This window comes from Polychytrium aggregatum (assembly GCF_025602895.1).
Source record: "Polychytrium aggregatum strain JEL109 chromosome Unknown BJ171scaffold_14, whole genome shotgun sequence".
Classification (NCBI taxonomy): domain Eukaryota; kingdom Fungi; phylum Chytridiomycota; class Chytridiomycetes; order Polychytriales; genus Polychytrium; species Polychytrium aggregatum.
The window spans coordinates 815,995-838,765 of record NW_026516216.1 but is presented as its reverse complement, the minus strand read 5'-3'; the positions used below and the strand labels follow the sequence as shown (position 1 = coordinate 838,765).

Sequence of the window (22,771 nt, the reverse complement as noted above, 5' to 3'; positions counted from 1 at the left end):
GATGCTCTGCTCTTGGGAAGGATCGCCCATCGCGCTTCCATCCACATGCCGCGGGGCTTTCACATGCACCGTCACGATCGACACCCTCAAGGCCCGCCCTGGTCGCCAGAATCCGGCCTCGCTCCTGTCCACCATCCTCTGCATTCAGGCCGCATCCGATACCTGCGCATCGAGCCTCGGTCTCTCACAGGCCACCTCTCTATTCGTCCACCCCGCGTTCTGCATATCCTCCCATGATTCCGGCATTCAATGACTGCATCTCGGCCCATGTTCCGCCCAGCATCCGGGCTGGCATCTGGAATCTTGTCACGACCCTGCAGCATGGTCGGCTCCAGGGTCTCGCCCGGGTGCTGAGGCCGTTGATGCACCTGAAAACCAGCGCCGACAGCGAGACTTTGATCAAAGGTGGGCAAACGAGCTCTTGTGGCTCTTGCCGAGCGTTCATCCGAGATGGCTCGGTCGCTCGGCGATACACATCTATAGGATGGCGATATGCACTCACTGAATCACATTTCTTCGGGTTGCAGAGCCACCATCCGTTGTCTCGGCGGCCCTGGTGTTTGCAGTTGATCCGATTTCTCTACCGCATCTCGGAAACGTCCTCGATATCACTGACTCGACAGATTTGAGCTGGGCATCTGTCGAAGAGTGTCTGGAAAAAGGATCATGGGCATCGATTGCGATGGGGAATGACCTGTAAGTGCGCAATGCCTCGCATCGCTTGCCGAGAGAGCTGACGGTCCCATGAGCTCACGTTTTCAACTTGATCAAATCATCGGCAGGAGCGATCGAGCAAAGCCCAATGCTGAGGCAATCGAGACTTTCTGGTTGGTCTGTCTGTATATTGCCTATTTTCTCCCCACAGCTCCATCTCGCGTATTCGAGGTTGGGGATTGCATCACAACCCGAGCAGTCCTGGAGCGGATTGTCGCCAAGATCCAAGCCAAGGTGTGATCTCGGAACTGCTGCAAGTGCGATCCGCTCGGTGTGCTTGCAACGGCGCCCAGACTTGATGTTCAGCTTCCCGCTCCCACACAGTGCAACACTGACGAACGATCTCTCGTCCGCAGCAACTGGCCATCATGGACACAGAGCGCACCTCACTGGCCCCAGGATTGTGGCATCGATGCTTCTCGGATATCAATCTGCAAGTCGAGTCTGTGGTCGCAGAGGACACTGGGCGGTAAGGCGCTATCGAGCATTTCCAATCGGACATGCTTGAGTCGACTCTGCGGCACCTGCCCGCTGTGGTTGTGCTTAACGACGGCTGTCGGTGACAGCCATGAGATGAGTCGAGCTTGGCTGACTGTCACTCGGTTCTCCGCACCGCCAGTCATATTCCCTGCAACGTGGCTGTTCAAGATATTCTTGAGACCATTCGATTCCATGGCCTTCGTCAACAGGGCTGGATCGCCGGCTCTAAATCCACGGCCAAGCTCTCCGTCGCCGATGTCGACAAACTGGCGGACCTTGCTTCCAGCAGCTGGTCCATAGTGATGGCTCGCTATCTCGGGGGCACCGTGTCGGTATGTCAAGTGCACTTGCCGAGGCTTCAGATGTCAACGATCGGCAAAGCTTTCGAATTCGACGCTACCGCCAGTAACACTATTGCCGCACTGATTAGAGACCATTTACTGACGCCTGGGATCTATTCCTGCATTGTTTGTGTGGATTGCACACTTCCAGGCCGTTTTGAATCTGGAACTTCTCGCACAGTATATAGGACAGCTTCCAACCAAGTGGTTTTCTCGGGACGTGGCGGTGCTGTTGCATGATCGATGGACCGAGTGGACAATGGTTCCGGGCCAAACCGAAGCTCAAGGCTTGATCCATCTGCTCAATGTCTGGACTGGATACCTTCAAAAAACAGGTAAGGACTATGACCTAGCTCAGTAGATGTTATGATCGCAGCTGCGTGATCCAACTGATCGCTCGTTCCCTCCATCCAACCTCCAGACGATGTCCAGAACGTCGATGTTTTTGAGGACATTGCCAACTCGAGTGTCTTTGCACCGCATGTGATCCAGGAAGAATTGGTCCCTGTCATGTCGGCGTTTGTGCGCTTTCTACTGATCTTCCTTGGTAGGTGGACGCAGGGAAGTCGGAGAAGCTGTTGGCGCTGACCGGCTTGGTGGTCTGCCCAACACTCCTCTGCGATTGGTAGCAAGTGTAGGTTTGATGTGGCAATCGATCAAGAAACCACCCACTCATGATTATGATGCTGCCGTGACAACGGTCATGGCTGTGACTGTGGCTGTGGGCACAGCTAAAACTCAAAGTGGCGGTCATCATTTCAATCGCATCAAATCCTCGCTTGCCCTGACGCCGACCATGCCCGAGTACGTATTCGTGATGGTGGACCTCGCCAATTCTGTGTATACCCGATGATCGATGCTGGTCAAATTACCAACGTGGAGCCTCCGGGTTGAGCTGCGGCTCAATTCCCGAGATTCGTATAGCTCTATTGTTCATCGTACTTACATCCACAGCGGCGTTGCGTTTTCACATCTCCAGCATCAAGCAGTTAGAAGCTCTGGCCTCGGCCCTGGCCTTTTTCATGGCTCGTGCGGATCCCGAGGAAAGCATACAGCTTTCGATGATTGTCGTCGACACGTTTTCGCGCGTCAATACCGGATCCGACGTGGCTCAGCTTTACCAGGAGTCGGCCGATGGATTTATTAGGCGTGGTCTGCTGGTGTCATCATTATTTGAAGAGACTCTGGAACATGGCGACGCTTTCCCGAGCCAAGAACGGGATTCTCGGTCGCAAAAGAAATGGAGGCTCCAGGACTGGCTAGTCACCTCGCAGAACAGCATGGATCGTGAGAGTTCCGACGGTGCTGTATCGGGATTGCAGTCGATGCGAACGTGGGCTGTTAGAGCCATCGAAAGCATATCCAATAGTGCCATATCACCCATGATCGACAATGAAGCCAGCCACCGACAGTCGACTCTTACGTTGGCAATAGCGATTTTTGCTCTAGTTGGACTCAGGTAAGCCCCGAGGGAGAGTAGATCCTAAAAAAGGCACACTCACCACTAAAACTCTATGTTTTTAGACGGGGCCGCAAAAGGATGACGAGCATGTCCAAGGAACCAAGCAAGACTATGAAGCGAGTCGACCAGATAATTCTTGAGACACTTTTTCAAGCCTCACGAGTGTGCGCCGAGACGAACAGAGACGGAAAGATGAGCTGGCAGAGTTGTCTGTACTCCAACCATGACTGCATTGCTCATCATGGACTGTCTTGTCATCCGCTCGGCCGTTCCAGATGCGGCGCAGCGGACACTCGGATCGCACCTATCGATCAACACAGTCTGAGACCACTTTATATCTGTAGATGTTCTCCAGGAATCGATTGGATATGGAATGACCCAACTGGAGAACGTGTATATCCCTCGTCTTGCGCCGCCGCAGTTCGACGATTTAGAGGTTTGTCCAGCATCGCCCAGTCACTTGTACATTGCGATTATCAGGCGAATGAGAGTCGATGTCTATCATGCATCCAAAGTCGTAGTGAACGCGCAAACGCCCTTTTGGCGGCCATGAGCTGACGCATCGCTGTGTTCCGCTCAGACCATCACGGATCTTGGTGCACGCTTCATTTTTGAGTCTCCGATGACACTTGGGCTTCCGCCTGGCTTTTTTCTCGAGCTTTCTGGTCATCTCCGAGACACCAAGCGCCTGTCCACAGGAAACGGAAGTATTTCTGCCGAACGATTCCGACACTACGACATTGTTCTTGAAAAATCCGATAGGGACCTGTATTCTGCAAACTTTTCAGCAATCCCGACGATGACGCGGGCGCTCGCAGACATGCTGGCAACTATCTATTTTTCCCACGAAGAAGAGCCTCCGTCATTCGCTGGCCTCGTCAAGGTCTTCGAAACGTGAGTTGACATTCGCTCGCTTGCGTATTGTGCCAATGACTCCTCTGGCGACGCCAGCAGCTGTGCTCGACGAAACGACGATATCAAACTCATAATATGTGACCTTGTCGCAATGTCTCTCAAGCATCCGCAACAAATGCCGCTCCACAGCAGAAGACTGGGCGGCGAATATAGCATCCCTCGATCAAGTGGCTGGTGAGCGTGTTTCCAGCGGGGACCGGGCAAAGACTCAGTGCATCCTGTGCGGGTTTGATAGTTTCGACTCACTACCCTTGCATCCCATCAGACAATCCAGCGCTCGTCGGTACCATGCAGATTCTCAAAACACTCCTTTTTGCGGTGGCATACATATCTGAGCAATATGTGCAGTCCAGTCTTCATAGAAATCGCCTGCGCATGAGAGCCAGCGCCAAATGGGCAGAGCTTCAGCACCAAATTTTCACAACGATTCTCGAGTGTTTCTATCACCTTCACTTTGTTGCGACCGGTTTCGGATCAAGCATGTTCCCGTCCTGGAACCACACCTTCTCCGAAATTACGCGCTGGATCGTCGCCAGGAATATCAAGGCTGCGGGCCGCTCTGTTCGCCAGGCAACGCCATTCGAAGCAATGATGGATGGACTGACGCCCGAATATCGCGGATCTGGCGGTAAGCTTCAGCCAAGAAGCGGCACTATATATTCCTTGGCAGGAATATTGTAAGATCCTAACTGACCAGTTGATTTCTTGATGCCATGTGATGGTTAGTTAGCAACTGTGTCGTGCATCGTTGCCGGCTGCTGTTCTACCAACAATTGGTGCGGGCTCTGCTGCCAATTATAAGCGACGATGTGCTCTTGCACCAACTCCTCCCACAAATGTCTCCGTACATTGTGTGTAGTCGGCCGCCTGGATCTGCCATGGCGATGGGCGATCGCAGTCGCCAAGCCAGCGAGCTGACTGAGCTTTTCGAGGCGAGTCATATGGTCTGTGTTGGCGTTGTCTCCGAAATGTGCTGGCGGCTCTCAAAGACCAAGCTAATCGAGAACTCGAGACTCTGGAATGAACGGGTTCGGTTCATTGGCGAGTTTACCATGTGGTACTGCCGTACCCTGCTCGAGGTAGGCTGCTTCATGGAAAGATGACTATGCTGGCACACACTTGTCGGCATGTGTATGTTGGTGCTCACTCGGATGAGTGAAGATCCTCCGAAGGATACGCATGAGGATCAAGGCCGCCTTGTGTTCAAGCCTATGCTGACAGCTGTCCAAATTATCAGCACTTTCCGGATCCCGTGGACTTGGAGCTTCTGCGTGGATGCTTTCGGAGTATCATTGTCTCTATTTCGACGCTCTCCCGGCAAAGCCAGGCCAGTCGCAAGGCTCTCACTAGAAAAAGCCTGACGGCCCAGGATGACATGGACGACGATTCCCCCGACCATCTGGACGCCGAAGATCAGCCCGAGGAAGAATTAGACGATGGTCAAGATTATATCCTTGCCGACCCTGTCCGCATTGCCAGCGATATTCTGCAGCATTCCGAACATGGCATGGATGAGGCCCCAGCACCGAACGCACCAGCCCACCAACTTGCGACCGAGAGCACAAGCGATGTGCTATCCCTACAGTGTATTCTCGTTCTCATCGAAGCCGTGACCGAAGCCAGAATGGCGACTTGTTCCGGGTCTGTGACCGCACCCGAGTCCGTCGCCACACCTGCCATCCCAGAGTACAACTCTCGGCCCGAATTGTCGAATCTGGGACAGGCTCCGAAAACGGAAACTGTCCGTTCGGGTCAGTTGAATACTGCATTGACTGAGGGCGCCGCGACCCTGCCCTCGGGCCCCTCCAGTTCCGGACCCGCCGGTGCATCGACCAAGCCTCCGGATCGATTTGAGCAGTTGTGCATGGTCTTGATTGATCAGATCCGACACATCCGCCCACGATGTCTTGTCCCGCTGCTTGAAGCCATCCGCTGGGTAATGCTTGGCGACAATGAGGCCTTTCCTCGATCGTTGAATCTTCTGTTGGAAGACAGCAGTCACGACCCGGCTGTCGAGTGGACGGCGGCTGAGGACGCAGATCGGGCCCGTAGCCTCCTCCAGAGATGGTCGGCGCTACGCTTGTGGGTCATGCGGGATGCTGGCGGCGGCGAGGAAGGCGCCATATCCCCGACCCAGGCTCCGGCATCAACGCTGTGGCGGTTCCTCTTCGATACCATTGCGAGTCAAGACGGATTGGACTATACACGCAAGACACAGTGCATCGGCTGGTATCTGGAGCTTGTGCGCGATGCGCAACGGAGGAGCGGCTCTCTGCCGGCGGTGCCCCGCCCGCGTCTGTAAGCGATGGCAGGAGCAGGGCGCTCCTGCAGCTCCATTGCTTCGCTTCATGGTCGGCAGCGGAACCAATACATGCGGCCACCGCAACAACCGTCCCTCGCACCTCTGCATTTGATGGTCGGGCCACGGTGGCACAGGTCCACCCCTCCTGGGATTTCCCGCACGTGGCTCAGCAAATCGGCACAACGTGGCCGACGCGTCTGTCCGCCAAACACAGAGGGCAAAGACGCAAGGGGCGCACAGAGGCTCTGCGCAGCCAGTGCGCCTCTGGCTGTCGCAATGGCAAGAGAGCGTGTGTGGCACCGCGCCGACGCGACGCGTGTGTGCGCGCACCTGCCTTCTTGGGCTCGCTCCGATATCGCATCGCATCCGTCTTCCTGTCCGCATCGCATCGCATCGCATCGCATCGCACCCATCTTCCTGTCCGCATCACATTCACCTGCGGTCGGTGTCCTCCTCCTGCCGTCTGCGTCGCACTTCTCCCTTCGCATCATCCTGCACTCCTTTGCATCGCCCACATTCACCATGGTCAAGCTCCTCTCTGCCTTTGCTCTCGTCCTGGCCTCGGCCGTCTCGACCTTCGCCTATCCCACCGGCGCCGGCACCTGCGACGCCGATGCCACCACCATCCATATGGGCATGGGCTTCACCCAGAGCCCCTCGGGCTTCAGTCTCTCGGCCTCCTCGGGCCAATACACCCCTGGTTCGCCCATCACCATCACCGTCCAGGGCAGCGGTACCTTCAAGGGTGTGCTGCTCTATGCCACCCTCGATGATGGCACCACCCGTGTCGGCACCTGGCAGATCGGCAGCGGCTTCCGCTCCATGCCCGAGTGCACTGGCAGCGATCCCACTGCATGGCTGACCCATTCCACCGCCGATATCAAGAACGCCGGCACTACCTTCACCTGGAACCCGCCTGCGTCTGTCAGCGGCAACATCCACTTCCAGGGCGCCATCGTCCCGGGCATGCCCAACTTTGACATCTTTACCTCAATCGTTCTCACCCCCGCTGCTGCTCCGGCCCCTGCCTCTGCCCCTGCCGGAGCTTCTTCGGCTGCCAGCTCTGGTGTTGCCCCCATTGCCACCTCGGCCGGTGCCCCTACATCCGCTGCCTCGGCAGCTCTGACTACCTCTGCAACTCTGCCCACTGCCTCTGCCAACTCGTCGTCTGTTCAGGTTTCAAGTAAGATATTTCTTTGACGCGGCTGGGTCTGGCAAATTGGCTTGGAAAGACGGCATCGATAATCGGCGCCCTCGTGCGATGCGGTGCGATGTGCCCAGAACATGCCTGGCTGGAGCTGCTCTCCAGATCCGTCACTAATTTCATCTCACCATCCCTCCGCAGTTGCCTCCGTCAGCTCTCCCACGGCCGCCGCCAGCAAGTCCGACGCCCATACCGTGACTTTTGGTGCTGCCTTGCTGCTCTCTGTTCTGGGTGCTCTTGCCCTGTTCTAGGGGACATTGTTTTCGGCTGCTTCTTCGTCTTGTTTCTGAATACACACGTTCATCCGGTATCCAATGGTGTGGGCATTGACAGATTCCCATCGCCGATAATGCGACTGGTGCATGACCTTCGGGAGCAGCTCCCATGAGGCAGCGAAAATGCGGCCGCAGCGAGCAGTTCGGATCAGCATTGTCTGCTGCTTACTAGCATCGATCGGCAACCACATGCACACATGTATCGAGCGATCTCTTCACGGCGAGGGGAGGTGCGCTTGTTGCGTCTGCCCGACTATTAATCCTTTATTGACCCTTCGTTGACCCTTCATTGAACGTTGCAACCTCCATCGACACAGGGGCTCTCCTCCAGTAGCTGCTGTCGCTGTTTGGCTGCACCAGCGGTACTTGCTCGCTTGTCTACAGCAGATCCCGCTTCTTGGCCGTGCGCTGGTAGGGCCTCCAGACCCATTCAATGTCCGCCTCGGCAATGTCGACGGTTCCTAGCCGGATTTCGTATGCTGCATCGTCGGCGCATGCATCAGCGATCCTCAGTCAGTAACGATTTCGCCATATGCAAGCATGATACGATATTCTGGCCAACAGGGCTGTCTCTTGGAGAGACATGAACATGGCTTGGGAAGTGGAGTTGATTTGCTCCAGGTCAAAAGAGGCCGGTCGCACGCTTACCTCGCATTTCAAAGCGCGGTCCGACTTCGACCAAGTTGACTTCATCCTGCGCCTTGTAGAAGACATGGTGTCTGTGATATACCGAGATCACGCCGTTAAACAACCGTATCCGGACCCCGAAGCTGAGAATAGCAAAGCGCTCGCACTGGAGGACAGTCAAACGAGATGCACATCTCTCGGTGCTGGTGAATGGGCTATCTGGATCGCTCGTGGATTGCACGTTCCAGGATCTTTGAAGTACCTGAACGAAATGAAATCGCTCTCATTCGAAAACGTCATGACTCGCTTGCTGTCTTCCTTTGGGACAGGGAACAGATACTTGAGAATGTTTTGGATCTGTGCATCGACATCAGACACGACGGGCTTAGTCCGATGGCTTGGTGGGACGGGCCGCCAGAAAGGTTCATCATGCTCATCGGATTTTAGCTCTGTTGTACAGAATCGATGCTAGGGCTAGGCAGGGTGCTCACCCGATTTCCAAGCTTGGAATTGAAGTTGTTGAAGATCAGATGCGGAAACTGCTCCGAAACGGTGCCGCGATTGTCGATATCATGGCGCAGAGCCACATTGTGCAGTGAAAAGTATGCCGTTGGACCATACGGAAAGTGGCAGACAACCATGCCGTCTGGGACACACGGAAGCAGTCGATTGATCTCCGGTTAGTAACTGGCACTCGCAAGCACAGTCGCTGCGAGCCACCCTGTTTCGATGACACACATCGCCGCGCCCCTGCTTTCTGGGCACCTTCGCCGCACAGTGATTAGATGCCTCACCTGGCTCGCCGCGGTGTTCGTGCAGGATGATGAGATCAGTCACATCGTTGGCTCTGCAGGCCTCAACGACTTCCTTCATGACGTAGTTGCCACGGTTGATGCGCTGCGAATTGGGGAAAACCAGGCGCATTTCCTGCATTGAGCAATGAGAGTATCCCAGATGCAGAGCGTCAACTGTGGTGGTCGTTGTTTCGAATGTGGTGTCTGTGTGCGCGCACTTGGATGGCATCGCCGCCCCGCAAAGGGCAACAGAACCTCGAATATTGCCGATGTTCCTGTCCAGACCTTTGCGAATTGGGCCAATCGCGAACTGGGGTCTCTGCTGGTGGTGATGAGGATTTTCGGGTCCTGTTCTCCGGCTCGCGAATATTCATCGTCGATGTGCGTCGTCGGAGCTACAGAAACATGGCGGCATTCAATTTAACACTGGGTGAAGAGACTTTGACAGCGCTTTGCCGACAAAAGGCGGCGCATCTCATCAGGGAGATCGGCTTTGTTCTGCAGAGCGTAGCAAAAACTGTGCATATGCATGAAGCAGCCCTGTTTGCCCGTCGCTGCGCTCACCTGCTTGCCCTTCGTCGAATATCAGATCCTTCCTCAGGGCCTCGTCCTTCTTGATATCTCCAGAGAGGGGTCGTCCATCTGCACGCAGCATCACAAGCGACGCAAACCCAGGACGTCAGATTCGGATCTCGATCGAGCGATTCCAACTGCATCGTTATGCCAGCCATAGACTCGGTCGCGAAAGGAAGGTGGGGCTGTTCCTTGCAAGGTCGGGACATTCGTGTGGATAAACTTATTGCAGACGCAATCGCTCACCCTCCAAAGCAGCCTTGAGGCTTTGCTTCCGCTCATGGATTTGGAGATCCTTTGCTTCGAGTGCCTTCCGGTACAGGTACTCCCGGCGCATCTGCAGAGCACCAGTCACAGGCGAGGTCAGCAGATCAGGTCAGGCGCATACGGATGTGTTATCTTTGATTCCATATTGCTTCTGGGAATGGCTGACTCCCGCTGGATGCCACTTGCTTTGCGCTCCTCAGTGTTCCGAGGCCAGTGTCGCCGCCACGCCGCTGCCACGCAGTTCGATGGAGTTCTGGATGCTCGCCATTGACTTACACGAGCCTGTCGTCTAATCATATCGGCGGCTAGATCTTGTCGTCGGCTTCCAGAGTAGGGAGTGTGTGTGGTGTGGGGTGTGGGGTCTGTCTGGTGACAAGCGCAGGGCCGCTGCTGTGAGGATCGCTGGTCGCTGCTGTGGAGAATGCAGCACAGCGCCCTCAGCAACACGAAGAGGAAAAAAAAAATTTTGGAGCCGCAACTCCGCCGCGTGGCTTGGCCTGCATCCCGCCCGGCTTGGCTCGATCCGGTTGTCCATCGACCGGGAGGGACGGTCACCTGACCTCGCCCGATACGGCCAGCTGTCTCCTCACAGTGCCGGGAAGCCAAGCGACTCGAGAAGGCCGAGTATCTTGATATCGATGCACCATGGAGCTGTCCAGAGGGTCGAGTGAATGCACCACACAACGATATTGCCAACCAGGACGGGAAACAATCGCATGGCTTGCACGCTGGAGCCTATGGATCAGCAAACTTGTGTCGCTGATGCCAGAGTAACTGTCCTACTTCTTTCTGGATTGACTGTATATTCATACAAACACAGGCGAATGGTACATGGGCGTGCAGCGAGCAGATCGAGGCGTCAGTGGCCTCGTCTAGATAGGCAGGCCCATCAGGGGATCGATATCGAGAGCGATCTGGGGTGGCTTTGCATGATCCTCTGGTGGATCATGGGCGGCAGCCACGAAAGCTTCCGGTAACTTGGCATTTTGGAACAGATCGGGCTGCTGCTCGTCAAGGGCATTAACGTCTGTCGCAGTGCTGCTGCTGAAAGCGGTCGATGAGTGTGTTCGCAAAGACACTTGATTCGTTACGCTCGGTGGAGATAATTCATCGTCCAGTCGTCGCTTCAGATCGGCTTCTGGCGATTTCTTGGGGTGAGCTGGGTCGTTGACGGTGCAGCCACTCTCAGTCAGAGGGGGCTCGATCGTCGCACGAGGCTCCGCGAATGTAGCTACATCGTCCCTTTCTTCGAGGCCAAGGGCGGATGGTGGTGGAGTGTGAGACGAAACTCGCAGCTCGGCCATAAGCGGTAGTGGCGGCAGGCTGCTGGTCTGTGCCTCGAGGCTGCCAAACTCGCTCCCATCCTTGAATGAGCCGAGCTTGTATTCTGCCTGGGAAGTCTCGGGCGATCGAGACGCAGGATTGTCGGCGCCGTCCTCGGAGAGGTATCCGGGCGAGGAAGATCCCTTCTTTTCGTCAAGGGCGTTCATCGAGCTGTAAATGCTGGCGGTGTCGTTAAAGTCTTCGTCCTCGGGTCGCCGCAGAAGATCCATCCAGTATACAGGGTTGATTCCCCCTGGGTAAAGTACCCGACCGTCCGGGCTAGTGCAGCCATGGGTGCCCCTTTCGCCGTCGCTTCGCTTTCCGGAGGTTGCCGACGATATCGACGAATGCATCGTCCCAACCTCGGCGACAAAAGCCGGCTCAGAAGCACATGGAACATAGGCCGGATTGAGGAACTCGGTTGGGTTGCTGAGGATCCAATCCCAGATGCTGAAGGCGACATCCTGAATCGGAAGTTGGTTCTGGCCGCTGCGGTACATCAGGCGCTCGCGCTCGTTGTTGAACAGGAACGTCCCAAACTGGCACGAGTAGATGTGGTCGTTCAGGGCCAGGAAGAGCTTGTCCGAATACTCAAACTGGGTCGGAAACTGCCGCCATATCTGGTAGCAGCAATCCAGAAACTGTGTGAAGACAGGAGAAACCTCTCGTGGCATCAGCTTGTTTGGCATCGATGAAGAGTGGGTCGAAAGCGATGGCGCCGAGTCGTTCGCGTGCTTGAAAAGGCTCTTGGCTGCGGACGATATCGACGACGAGAACAGCTTGCTCTGCGCGTGAAGCTGCTGGCCCATGGTCTGGGGGCGCTCGGACGAGTCGTTGTTTTCGCGAGATATGATGCCCAGTCGATCGCTGAACTTGTGGCCAAATGAAATCCACTCCTTCTCAATCAGCACGCAAAAGCCCTCAAGGGTGCGATAGTATGGATCCAGACACATGGAAGCCAGGGAACACAGCTGTGCGGTGCGATCCCAGCCATCACTGTAAGAAATCGTAGATGAGGGTTAAGACGCAGGATCCGCGATTGCCGCGACACACGTGCGGAGAGTGGCTGCTACATATCCAAAATAGGCAACCATGGCTAATCTTTTGGACATGGAGATGAAGCTGAGTCGGAGGCGTCTCGATACATGGGATGCTTCGGCTCCATGTCACTCGGATGCACTCTGGCGACTCAAGAATCGAGACGCACCTGCAATGGACCAGTACGTGGTTCTTGTGGATATCCACATTCTGAACAATCAACGAAGCGCCGTCAATGATTGTGCGAACGTGGCGTAGCCAGCCCGACCGGTCGAGCGAGCTCTTCGAGACAGGTCTTGACTCTGCACCTTGGATCGCTGGTGAGCGAGACACAAGACGACATACAACGCAGCATCAATATCGCACAAAGATGATGTCGGTATGCAAGCGATCACGAGTTGGGTGACTCGATGCCGCGCCCAGTGCGTATCGCATATGACTACCATGCATGGGGAGGCGGTCGCCATGGGTACTGCGTGAGAGCATGCAGTCACGCAATCCAAGGCCTGCAAGCCATACCATCAAAAAGCCGGTTCCGGCTGTCACGAACGATGTGGATGTTTTCGATCCCCAGGAACATGATCCTGCAGCCCTTGTAGTTCTCTGAGCTTTCGGCGCCCGATCCCATGGCCGTCTGCGCAATGACGTTTGCCATCGGCCGCGCATCCATAATGACGTTGTGGCTGAGGTTCACATATGGCGATGGGTTGATTTGATCCGAGGAAAAGATGCATTCCACAAGCTTTTCGTCCTGAACCGAGCGATTCTGTTTGATTCCAGCCATCGGTTGGCTTGATCTGGTGATGGAGATCTGTTGGACCAGTGATGCGGGAAGAGATAAGTTACAACCGCGCCAGACTCGATCCAACTTCGCCAACCGAGGACCGCCGTCCGATTGCTCGGATGGCACAGTAGGATATGGTATCGAGGATGCACACTATCCACCAGCAGGGGCACTGCTCGGAGATCCATGGCGAGTCTGAGTCTTTATCGCCACAAAACACAGGCCCATGCGCAAAGCCTGATCTTCAGTCAGCCCGGCGGATCAGCTGCATCGGAGAGGCGCCACTGTTGGGCTGCATACCATGTTTGAATGAAGATAGCTCAAAGCGGGTATACGGCTCTTACTTCGAAACTTGCCAATATGCTTCAGGGTGTGATCGCTGATGCGCGATGGCACCACCAAGTAGCGAGGATACGTTGGAGCAAACTGCGACACATGCCAGCCATCCAAGTTAACACCAGGCACTGGGCTCCAATCCCAGGAGGCATCCTGCGGCCAAGGCTCTGCACACTCTTCGGAGGCCGTCTGCGGGTCACGGTTTCACGGCCATCCAGTCCAGAAGACGCCGACTCGAGGGTTGCCAATACATCTCAATCATTAGCGCCGTACCTGGAAATCCTGATTGATAGCGCTGATGCGCCAGTTGTTTGTCTTTGTGCCGACTCCCATTCTCCCATAGTCCTGTTTGGGGTCGTAGATCGTCCATCCAACCGCCATCGGGAACGGATGGAGCGGTTTGTAGAAGAACGCATATAGTTGATCGACCGAGGCTTGTCGAGACAGTAAATGGGATATGAGTCTTCTGTCGATGCGTCGACCTTGTCGCCTGCTTCAACGAGCCCCATGAAGGCCAGGCCGCAGCTTCCAAGTTCAATCACATATCTGCTTTCCCAGCTTGACTTGTGCGAATACAACGGCACCCATGTCCCTGAGCAAGGCCACCGCGATCAACTCCAGGCGCCGCTCAACATACCAACATTCATGAGCTTCTGCAGACTCGAGTATACATCAGCAGCGTCCTGCTCCTTCGGAATGAACAACTTTGCGAGCAGAAAGGTTTGGCACATGATAAAGAGAGGGTGGTTTCCATTGACATCCGAGTATTTTCGGTTGACGGTGTGGATGCTGGAGTACGATATCTATGCCACAGGAAAGTCTCAGTTCAAAGTCAAGGGCCTGCTGCCTGCTGCCTGCTGCCTGCTGTTGGCATGCCCATCGTGTTGACGGTTCATATCCCGCATTCGGAGCTGCCCTTGCTCGTGCAGCGAGCGCTTCCTCCCATCTTTTGCTTGGCAGTTCGATCCGCCCACTGCAGCTTCGAGCAACCACCTGCTTTGCCACCGCAAGTTCATTCAGCCAAGCCCACCAGTCCTACCAACCGGCCCACGACAAAATGGTGTCCGAGCCACGAGACTCACCCAAATCTCTGGTTCGCCATTTGACGGACAAAACAGAATATGGTGGGAAAGCAGGTGCAGGGTGCCCTGATGGCTCGCCTTGCCCACGACAAGAGTCACATCCGGGACCTGGCCAGCGTCGGATAGGGCAGAACGAAACGGGTCAGAGTCAAGAATTCTCGGTTGCTCAAGTGGCGAGGCGACCAAGCTTCCGAGATCATGGTTGGCAAGGGCGTCGGCTCGAGCTGCTGCCTGGCATGTGGCTCGGCCCGGACAACCAAGCTGGAAGAGCAGTCAGGCTTTGCATAGCGACGGCAGGTCCCTTCTCGGCAAGGGAACAGGCAAGGGAACAGGCAAGGGAACAGGCAATTGCCTGGAGACTCGAATGGCTGCCGGTCGGCCTCCGAAAGGATTCTCACTTTAGCCACTCGGATGTAATCCATATCTACGGAGAGAACAAAGTGCGGGCTACTTCTTAGCGTCCGAAAGCACGGCACGGGAAGGGCCAACAGTGGGTTTCCTGGAGTCGCAGCCGATGGAGGAGAGATCCAGACACAAATCTGGGCCGGGAGCGGCAGTGTCCCTGGTATGTGTGTGCGCTTTTTCTGTTTTGAAAACTCTGGACCTGCGGGTGAGCTCCTCGCAGCGAGCAAAAGAACCTGTTCGTATGCTTCTCGACACCGGCCGTTGCGATAGGGACAGAGCGGCTTGGTCGCCTCCCGCTTGGTGGAGCCTGGAAACGGCACGCTGAAAACGCTGGCCCGTGCGCAGCACCATCTTTCCCAATCGCCCCAGAGTCGAGAGAGATCCGACCAAGAGGCGTGGCCGGTGGAGGAACTGTGGGGATGTGGGATGCGAGGGAAGCAGGCGGGAGGCCCATGCCGAATACGCACGGTGCAGGGCCCAGGCGAGCATCGCCGCAATGGCATGCGTTTGCGTCGGTGGCATTCCAAATTCATATTCCATCTCATGCTCGGATCCCAAGTATCGCCCAACGCAGCCAGTCCATGAGCCTCACAAGCCTGAAAGTCCCTGGTAGAGCGCACGAAGGAGCGAGCGCGGGTGGTTGACGGGGACATCGCCGCTGCTCTCCCACACGATGATGCCTGCGAGTCCCTTGCCGTGGACGTACTTGCACTTTTCCTCGAGCGACTGGACTGTGTCGTACGAGTTCAAAATGCGCTTCTGGGGATCGTATGAATAGCCGGCCTTGGCATTCTCATCCCAATACTCGACGGCCCCAGGTCGTGGAAGCGTTTTGTAGTCGCAGACACCATCCTCCCATGATCGATCCGACACTACGCCGCTGGAGGGTGTGCCCAGCCCGTCGCAGTTGGCAAACCCGCGGCTGTAGAATGCGGCGCCTGGCGATATGCAATATCAGGCATGGGTTAGCAAATGCCGTGCCGGAGTAAATGCCTGAGCAAACGCCGTGCCAACAATCCAATATCGGGCGGCATCGCCTCGACACGAGCATGCAGATGCTGTTCGTTTGGGTTTGCCGCAACCAGGTCCATGCAAAGAGACTCAAAGCAACACATACCGATCACGATCTTGCTCGCCGGGACTCCTCGGGATAGGAGCGTGTCGACAGCCAGCTCGACCGAGAGAGGCGCATAGGGCGTCGACTTGAGGTTAGTGTGGTGGCCGGCTGCCGCGGCCCCCCACGAGGAGGAGCCCAGGTCGTAGGTCATGACGTTGATGGTGGTGAGATAGGCGACCATGGCTTGCAGCGGGAGGACATTCATCTTGACAGGATCGCTTGCAATACATGCCGATATCTCAAACGACCCGCGGCCGGTTTCATTCAGCCGTGAGCGAAGGAGAGCCAGGAACTCTGCAAAGTTGTGCGGATCCTCGCCACGGACTACGTTTCCATCCAGACCGTAGTTTTTTCCGGGAGGGCTGATGTATTCCCAGTCGCTGTGGTATCGATTCAAGTGGTGGGAGAAAACCGATATCTGGATGAGGCCGCTACACTCGCAAGAATACGAGCTCCGATTGAAGGTGCATGCACTCGGACAGACACAGCGACTTACATGTCCACTCGGTTAAAGATGGGGTAACGATCCAAAAAGGAGATGATAGATTGAACAAAAAACTGCCGGGCCTGTGGCGACACAACGGCATCCGAAAAATGCGAGCTCCAGCTCCAGCCACCGATGCTGATGCCCAGGTTGTATCGGATGCCCAAGTCCTTGAGCTTCTTGAACTGGCCAAAGTTGCCGTATAGGCCCTTATTGTCGTCGTTCCAGGTATCAGGCGGAGTCACTCCCTCGTCTGGCCCAGTGAAGCGCTTTTCGTAGTCCGCCCAGGCGTCGCCGGTGGCAATACCGTAGTAGCCTGACTTGGGGTCTCGGACAAGATTCCAAAAGCCATAGTTGATATCGCTGATATAGTTGATGGGCAGGTCTTTGACCTGGAATTTGCGGTCGTAGCCGGACCATGCCGTGTGGTCTGTGGGAAAGACCATTGGGTTCGATTTGCGAGGGGGGGCGGACAAGTTTGGTATTGGTCAAATACGAGCATCGATCGAATATTAGCTCCGAGGGCGTCTCGGGTATCCGAAGAGACCGGTCTGTTGAGCCACCGGCCTTGGCACGATACAGACGCAACACAGGCCGTAGACTCGAGAGCGATAATCGGTGTGGGGAAGCAGACTCCCGAGCAACCAGCTAGTACGGGAGCAGCCGGCATCCCTCAGTCCGCGCTATCCAGCGAGCTGAGGTCGATGCTGACCACCTCCTCATGCATGTCGTTTGGGAATCTGGACGGCCAAACCGGCACTTGAGGCCGAGCCCGGCTGACGGGCGCTCGCACCCCGCCAAACAGATGCCGCGCCTATTGATACATACACACGATGAGCTTCTTTCCGGACGGCCAAACAAACGGTGCGGCATTCATGGCTGGTGAAATTGACGGGATGACGGGATGACGAGACGATGGGTGGCCGTGTCTGTTTGGCGAGGTGGAATAGACAGGCCAGGGCAGCGGCTCGAACCAGCCCTGTCGCCAGGGTTTCTCAGCGACAGGGTGGACCAATCGCGTGGTGGCTGCTGCTGCTTGAATGAGTGCTCTGCCATGCAGATCGAGTCGGCAGCGGACGGCGCTGTGTGGGGCTCATCGGGCTGCTCCGATGTGCTTGCGCATGCTCGTAAAACGAGCAAGTCATGGCAGCCATGTCGGCCACAGCGCTGGAGACGCAAATGACCAGAGGCGCAGGGGAGGGCTGGTGAGCGGACACGGCGAGCAGCGAGAAGGCAAGCCGCGCATTTGCCCCCAGCCAAGCGCTCTCGTCTTGCCATCTCGACAGCGGCGACGACGACAGCAACGACAGCAACGACAGCAACGACAGCAACGACAGCAACGACAGCAACGACAGCAACGACAGCAACGACAGCAACGACAGCAACGACAGCAACGACAGCAACGACAGCAACGACAGCAACGACAACAGCACGGCGAGATCATGGTGGGTGCTGCCAGTCCCGCCTCAGCCCACTGAAGAGGGATCGACTGGTTAGGTGCATCGCGATGGGCCGTCCAGGTCGCCGACAGCAGGTCCGGGTCACTGACAACAGGTCCGCACGCCATCCAGGATAGCCAGTTTACAGTTTCCGTCCACGGCAGTGGGCTGCTGGTCGACATTGTTGAGGACGATTGGATCAAGGAGCCGCTTCCGGTTGAAGGTAACGTATCGACAGCGCATCTCGGCTGGGCTGCCTCACAGCGAGTCTGGGAGGATAGCCAGGCACCACCAAACTCAAACTGCGATCTGGAGGCCGCATGGCATCGGCAAGCCCACAGGATCTAGTCGCTCACCCACCAGTTTGGCGTCTGGCTGGATAGAGGTTGAAGTTCCGATTGATGTTGAGCTTCCCCCCGACGAAGACGAAGGTAAGGCGGCGCAGATATCAATGGCATAGGCCTGTGGACACAGGGATGATTGCCGGAGTTCATACTCCGGGTCTAACCGTCTCCATCATGACTTGTTTCGACTGTTTGTGGCCCAGAGAGCACCCAGCGACCAGAATCCGAGTGGCAGGAGATGTCATTCGATCGCTTCAACATATCGCGCGACGATGCTGGGGCTCATTCAGCAAGCTGAGGGTTGCCGCTGACTCGGCGCATCTGGCTGCTTGGCGAACGGAAGCAGATTCTGCTGCTGCACTGGGCCGAGAACGGAGCTGGCGTTTCCCATCCCATTCCCTCGTCCTCTGGAGAGCGTTTGGTGATCGGATATGGTTGAAGCGAGTCCAATAACAGATGGGGCACCCAGCGATCCGCTACCTCAGAGCACCGCACGCTGCCAAGGCGATGGGCCTGCTATTGTAAAATGGACAGACTGCCACAGGATACACTGACGCTGTGGAGATGGGAGTCCCGCTTTCTCATGGAGATAGTGTGGAACGAACTGTTATTGTGGACCAAAAACGCTCAACTGGCGGCGAGAATGCAAAGCTATGATACAGAGGGGCGAGTCGACAGGGCAACGCGCAAGAACATGGAACGAACGAGTTGGTACATGCATAAATAGACGAGACAACGTGAGGTTGGGGATGGGGCTCTTGCTGTCGAGGGACGTCGTCAGCAGGCAGCATTGCGGCGCTTCAGATCTACATCCGCTCCTTCAGCCGGGAGCTGATGGTCCTCAGGGTGGTATAGACCTTGCCGGGTGTGGAGCCCAGAATCAAGTTGACGACAGCATCGCGGGCAATCTTGATGTTCTGGAAGCTCCCCAGGATGTGGATTTTGGTGTCAGCAACGACGATACGAGTCCGGGTGGTGTTCTCGATGGTGTACTTGGTCTTGCCGTCTTTTCCGACAATGCGACCGATCGCTCGCGACAGGTTATCGCCGCCGAGGGTCTTGACGTCCTTGATCTCAAAAGTATCCAGATACAGGTCATCCATCCGGATCAGGGCCATGGCGTCCTGTGGGGTTGGTGAAGAGAGCCGACTGTCAATGCGCTGACTGACAAGGGCATCTGTCTGGTCGCTGCAACAAGAGGCAAGCGGCGGAAGCACAAAAGTGCGACAGGGCGCACGATGCACGGTTTGCTCACCCCGACTTCGAAGCCCAAAGCGTATGCTCGCACAAAATCGGCGGCTTTCTGGATCGCTCCCTCTTCCTGGGTGTCGGCGGAGGTCTTGATTTCGACAGCACGGGCCTGGACGTTCATGCGCACATGAAGCTTGAGATTGTCGACCAGGGGCGTGTAGATCTGGAGCCAGTCCTTCTTGAGAGGGGTCATGCGATGCGGCGGAATCGGGACCTTGCGATACTGTGCTTTGCCGCTCTGAGAAAGAAAGGTCCAACGACCGGCGGGTTAGGAGCGCCAAGGAACAGCCAGTGGGGAAACATTCCTCGCCAGCACCAGCACAATCTCGCCCATCCTCATGGTTCGTAGTCAGAAATAAAAGGTTATGCATCAAGATGTATGTTCAGGGCTTGACTCTATATGAATCTCATCATTTCGAACTGTCTGTCGGGAGTTTGTGTTTGCGGGGCACAGCAAAGTCTGTCTGCCACAGACACATCTACTTACGCCCATCTCCGAGGGCTTCAGCGCATCGAACTTTGGCTTCTCCGCCTTCTTTTTTCTGTACGCACGGCGCTTCTTGGCATCCGAGTCCATGGGGGTTGGCCCGGCGAGCTCCGAGGGCTCGATGACATCGGCCATTTCTTCGTTGTCAGACATGGCGCTGAGGCAAGGGGACTGTGGCGAACACGAAGCCGGCGCGGCGGGTTAGCAGACGGTATCGGTGCGTCGGACGCAGAGGCAAGAGGGACCTGGCGCCGTCGCATACCTGGTGGAGGAGGATTTGGACGAAGAGCAAGAGGCAGGGATCGCAGGGCCGCCGTGGATTTATACGGCCGCGCCGGTGGTGTGCCGGGCGGCGGCTGGGTCCTTGCGCTGCGCTGGCCGGCCCAAAAAAAAAAGTTGCCCGACGCAGCGCCCTGATTGGCCGCGTCCACGTGACATCGGAGTTGCAAAACAAAAAATTTAATTCATTTCGGGCGCCGGCCAGATCCAACCAGCAAGCAGCAACCAGCAACGAGCAACCAGCAACGGGCAGCACCACCGCTCTCCTCCGCCTGCTGCCATATAGCACCCCGCTGATCCGCCGTCATGGTCAAGAAGCGCTCCAAGGGCCCTGATTTCCACAACCTCTCCGACCACGATGAGCGCGACGTTGACGATGAGACCCTAGTCGAGGAACGCAAGTTCTCCAAGTCCCGGAAGAGCAAGGGTCCGCTGGCCAAGCTGCAGCCCCACTCCGGCGATGAGGGGAGCTCTTCTTCCGATGGCGAAGCCGATACCAGCAACAAGAAGGCGTCTCTTCGTCGTGTGCCTCGAGCCAAACGAGTCGCCCAGCAAAGCTCTGATCCACGCTTCGCAGCCTTTGAGGACAGCGCCAATGATCAATCAAGCAACGCCAGTGTTAGCGATGACCTCGATGCCGATCATCTGGTCGATGATAAGAGCGGCGGGAAAGCGCAGGAGGAAGAATATAGCGATGACGACAGTAACAGCGAAGGAAACTTGCTGCGACGAGAGGACGCAGACCAGGACGGCAACACAGACCCCGTCCAGGCGACTGTTCTTCCGAACGGCAAAGCCCTCACTCCGGCGGCGCTGGCCAAGTTCCAAGCCAAGGTCGAAAAAACCGGCGTCTGCTATCTGTCGCGGATACCACCGTTCATGAAGCCCATCAAGGTTCGGCAGCTGCTCTCGCAGTACGGGGAGATCGGGCGAGTCTATTTGGTTCCAGAAGACCCCAAGATTGCTGCGCGGCGCAAAAAATACAAGGGAAACAGGCGAAAGAATTACACCGAAGGCTGGGTCGAGTTCATGGACAAGAAGGTCGGCCGTTTGGTGGCCGAGCGCTTGAACAACAACAAGATTGGTGGAAAGAAGCGAAGCTACTATTACGATGACATCTGGACGATCAAGTACCTTCCGCGGTTCAAATGGCAGCACTTGACCGAGCAGATTGCCTACGAGCGCGCCGTCCGCGACCAAAAACTCAAGGCCGAGATGTCCCAGGCCAAGAGAGAGAACAAGGTCTATATCAAGAATGTCGAGAAAGCCAAGATGATCGAGGGCATCGAGGCCAGGAAGAGCCGGAAGCGACAGATCGAGGACTCGTCTTCAACTGGCGAGGTGTTGGCCACACCGGCGGTGAACGCTGCCTCTGCTGCGTCCGTCGAGGAAGCCACCGCCGCAATCCGCCGCAGATTCAAGCAGCGCAAGGTCATTGATAGCGAGGCCCAGCAGCAACAGCAACAGCAACAGCAGCAACGAATCCCTGCCTCCAAGAGTAAAGCTGCTGTGCTTGGCAGTCTGTTTGGGAGCGGTTAGCTCGTTACAGCAAAGCAGGTCCGAGCAGTGCCTGTTTTGGGAAGCTTCTTTCAACCCGATTGCAGCAAGCAACTGGCCCGAGGCGGATACTCTGCGGATCGCATGATCTCGGCCGTGCGATTGTTTCCCGTCTTGGTTAGCAATCGAGTGGTGCTCGTTGGTTCGGTGAATACGCCCTCGAATACATCTGGCCGATCTCCTGTGGCGATGATTGGCAGGCACATCGATATCGTGTGTTGCGAGGCGCTGGCATTGCAATGTAATGTAATGTAATGTAATGTATGCAATCGGCCATTCGGACAGCTCCAAATGTCTTGGTATCAACATAGTCCGGGGTGTTGGCGCGAACTGCTGCTCACCTTCGTGGAGCCGTGGTTCCAGCGCTGTCGAATGACCGCGGCATGCGGGCTGGCTGCCGTCCATGAGCGAGGTCTCAATCTTGCCGTCCTTGAGCGAGGTCTCAATCTTGCCGTCCATGAGCGAGGTTTCAATCTTGCTGTTCAAGCAGCCCAAAGGCATACGCAGGCAGCACAGAACCGCCCGGCGCCGCCACAGAACGCCCTGGAAAAAAATTTGTCCTTGCGGTCGCGATCTGGCTGGCGACTCTCGTTCCTGCGCCCCGAGGCGATCTGTTCTGGGACTGTCTGTCTTGCGTCTTTGGCTACTTCCCAGCGACACCCACCCGCACCATGGCCTCTCACCGAGTGCTCCTGAGATCCAGGGCCCTTCTCGGCTGCCCGCTCCTCCGCCCCAGCAATCCTCTGGCCTCGCTCCCTGTCCGGGCTGCGCTTGTTCGCCCCGCCCGAGCTTTCGCAACCCAAAACGGCGACAAACCCGGCCCACAGCAACCCCCCGTTACCGATGGATCTGATCTATTCTCGCAAGCCTTGGCCGCCCAGCGCCTCCGCG

General features: G+C 56.4%; 8 protein-coding genes across 8 annotated transcripts; 4 read left to right on the top strand and 4 right to left on the bottom strand.

The window, feature by feature from the left end:
- The first annotated feature begins 135 nt into the window (after positions 1 to 135).
- BJ171DRAFT_501186 (uncharacterized protein) lies at positions 136 to 6,310 on the top strand. Its single transcript, XM_053110654.1, has 16 exons — positions 136 to 405; positions 528 to 696; positions 783 to 948; positions 1,071 to 1,183; positions 1,334 to 1,526; positions 1,687 to 1,870; positions 1,957 to 2,082; positions 2,267 to 2,339; positions 2,515 to 2,994; positions 3,060 to 3,205; positions 3,342 to 3,433; positions 3,578 to 3,891; positions 4,016 to 4,086; positions 4,178 to 4,540; positions 4,639 to 4,991; positions 5,150 to 6,310. Exons 1-16 carry the CDS (start codon positions 234 to 236, stop codon positions 6,212 to 6,214), a joined length of 4,080 nt encoding a protein of 1,359 aa, XP_052967769.1. The 5' UTR covers positions 136 to 233; the 3' UTR covers positions 6,215 to 6,310.
- Positions 6,311 to 6,623: 313 nt separating this feature from the next.
- BJ171DRAFT_501184 (uncharacterized protein) lies at positions 6,624 to 7,506 on the top strand. Its single transcript, XM_053110653.1, has one exon. It carries the CDS (start codon positions 6,737 to 6,739, stop codon positions 7,412 to 7,414), a length of 678 nt encoding a protein of 225 aa, XP_052967768.1. The 5' UTR covers positions 6,624 to 6,736; the 3' UTR covers positions 7,415 to 7,506.
- A 419-nt stretch (positions 7,507 to 7,925) lies between these two features.
- On the bottom strand, positions 7,926 to 10,391 carry BJ171DRAFT_501182 (anticodon-binding protein). The gene is made up of 9 exons (XM_053110652.1): positions 10,231 to 10,391; positions 9,934 to 10,024; positions 9,679 to 9,756; positions 9,400 to 9,509; positions 9,115 to 9,247; positions 8,812 to 8,966; positions 8,583 to 8,677; positions 8,342 to 8,412; positions 7,926 to 8,172 (listed from the first exon to the last, which is right to left on the bottom strand). The coding sequence occupies exons 1-9, from the start codon at positions 10,249 to 10,251 to the stop codon at positions 8,072 to 8,074; spliced, it is 855 nt and encodes a 284-aa protein (XP_052967767.1). The 5' UTR covers positions 10,252 to 10,391; the 3' UTR covers positions 7,926 to 8,071.
- Positions 10,392 to 10,843: 452 nt separating this feature from the next.
- BJ171DRAFT_558447 (protein-tyrosine phosphatase-like protein) lies at positions 10,844 to 14,939 on the bottom strand (the record flags this gene model as incomplete). Its single annotated transcript, XM_053113155.1, has 9 exons — positions 10,844 to 10,931; positions 11,623 to 12,273; positions 12,485 to 12,617; positions 12,835 to 13,126; positions 13,400 to 13,525; positions 13,709 to 13,869; positions 13,978 to 14,050; positions 14,518 to 14,625; positions 14,916 to 14,939. 9 exons carry the CDS (start codon positions 14,937 to 14,939, stop codon positions 10,844 to 10,846), a joined length of 1,656 nt encoding a protein of 551 aa, XP_052967766.1.
- Positions 14,940 to 15,434: 495 nt separating this feature from the next.
- BJ171DRAFT_501179 (glycoside hydrolase) lies at positions 15,435 to 17,519 on the bottom strand. Its single transcript, XM_053110651.1, has 4 exons — positions 17,352 to 17,519; positions 16,536 to 16,953; positions 16,040 to 16,419; positions 15,435 to 15,860 (listed from the first exon to the last, which is right to left on the bottom strand). Exons 1-4 carry the CDS (start codon positions 17,398 to 17,400, stop codon positions 15,511 to 15,513), a joined length of 1,197 nt encoding a protein of 398 aa, XP_052967765.1. The 5' UTR covers positions 17,401 to 17,519; the 3' UTR covers positions 15,435 to 15,510.
- A 156-nt stretch (positions 17,520 to 17,675) lies between these two features.
- On the top strand, positions 17,676 to 18,604 carry BJ171DRAFT_580855 (uncharacterized protein; the record flags this gene model as incomplete). The annotated part of the gene is made up of 5 exons (XM_053114066.1): positions 17,676 to 17,728; positions 17,810 to 17,972; positions 18,095 to 18,185; positions 18,346 to 18,393; positions 18,510 to 18,604. The coding sequence occupies 5 exons, from the start codon at positions 17,676 to 17,678 to the stop codon at positions 18,602 to 18,604; spliced, it is 450 nt and encodes a 149-aa protein (XP_052967764.1).
- A 508-nt stretch (positions 18,605 to 19,112) lies between these two features.
- Positions 19,113 to 20,197, bottom strand: BJ171DRAFT_474170 (uncharacterized protein; the record flags this gene model as incomplete). The annotated part of the gene is made up of 3 exons (XM_053108731.1): positions 19,113 to 19,430; positions 19,562 to 19,795; positions 20,045 to 20,197. The coding sequence occupies 3 exons, from the start codon at positions 20,195 to 20,197 to the stop codon at positions 19,113 to 19,115; spliced, it is 705 nt and encodes a 234-aa protein (XP_052967763.1).
- A 373-nt stretch (positions 20,198 to 20,570) lies between these two features.
- BJ171DRAFT_501177 (uncharacterized protein) lies at positions 20,571 to 22,172 on the top strand. Its single transcript, XM_053110650.1, has one exon. The coding sequence runs from the start codon at positions 20,630 to 20,632 to the stop codon at positions 21,860 to 21,862; it is 1,233 nt and encodes a 410-aa protein (XP_052967762.1). The 5' UTR covers positions 20,571 to 20,629; the 3' UTR covers positions 21,863 to 22,172.
- Positions 22,173 to 22,771: the final 599 nt, after the last annotated feature.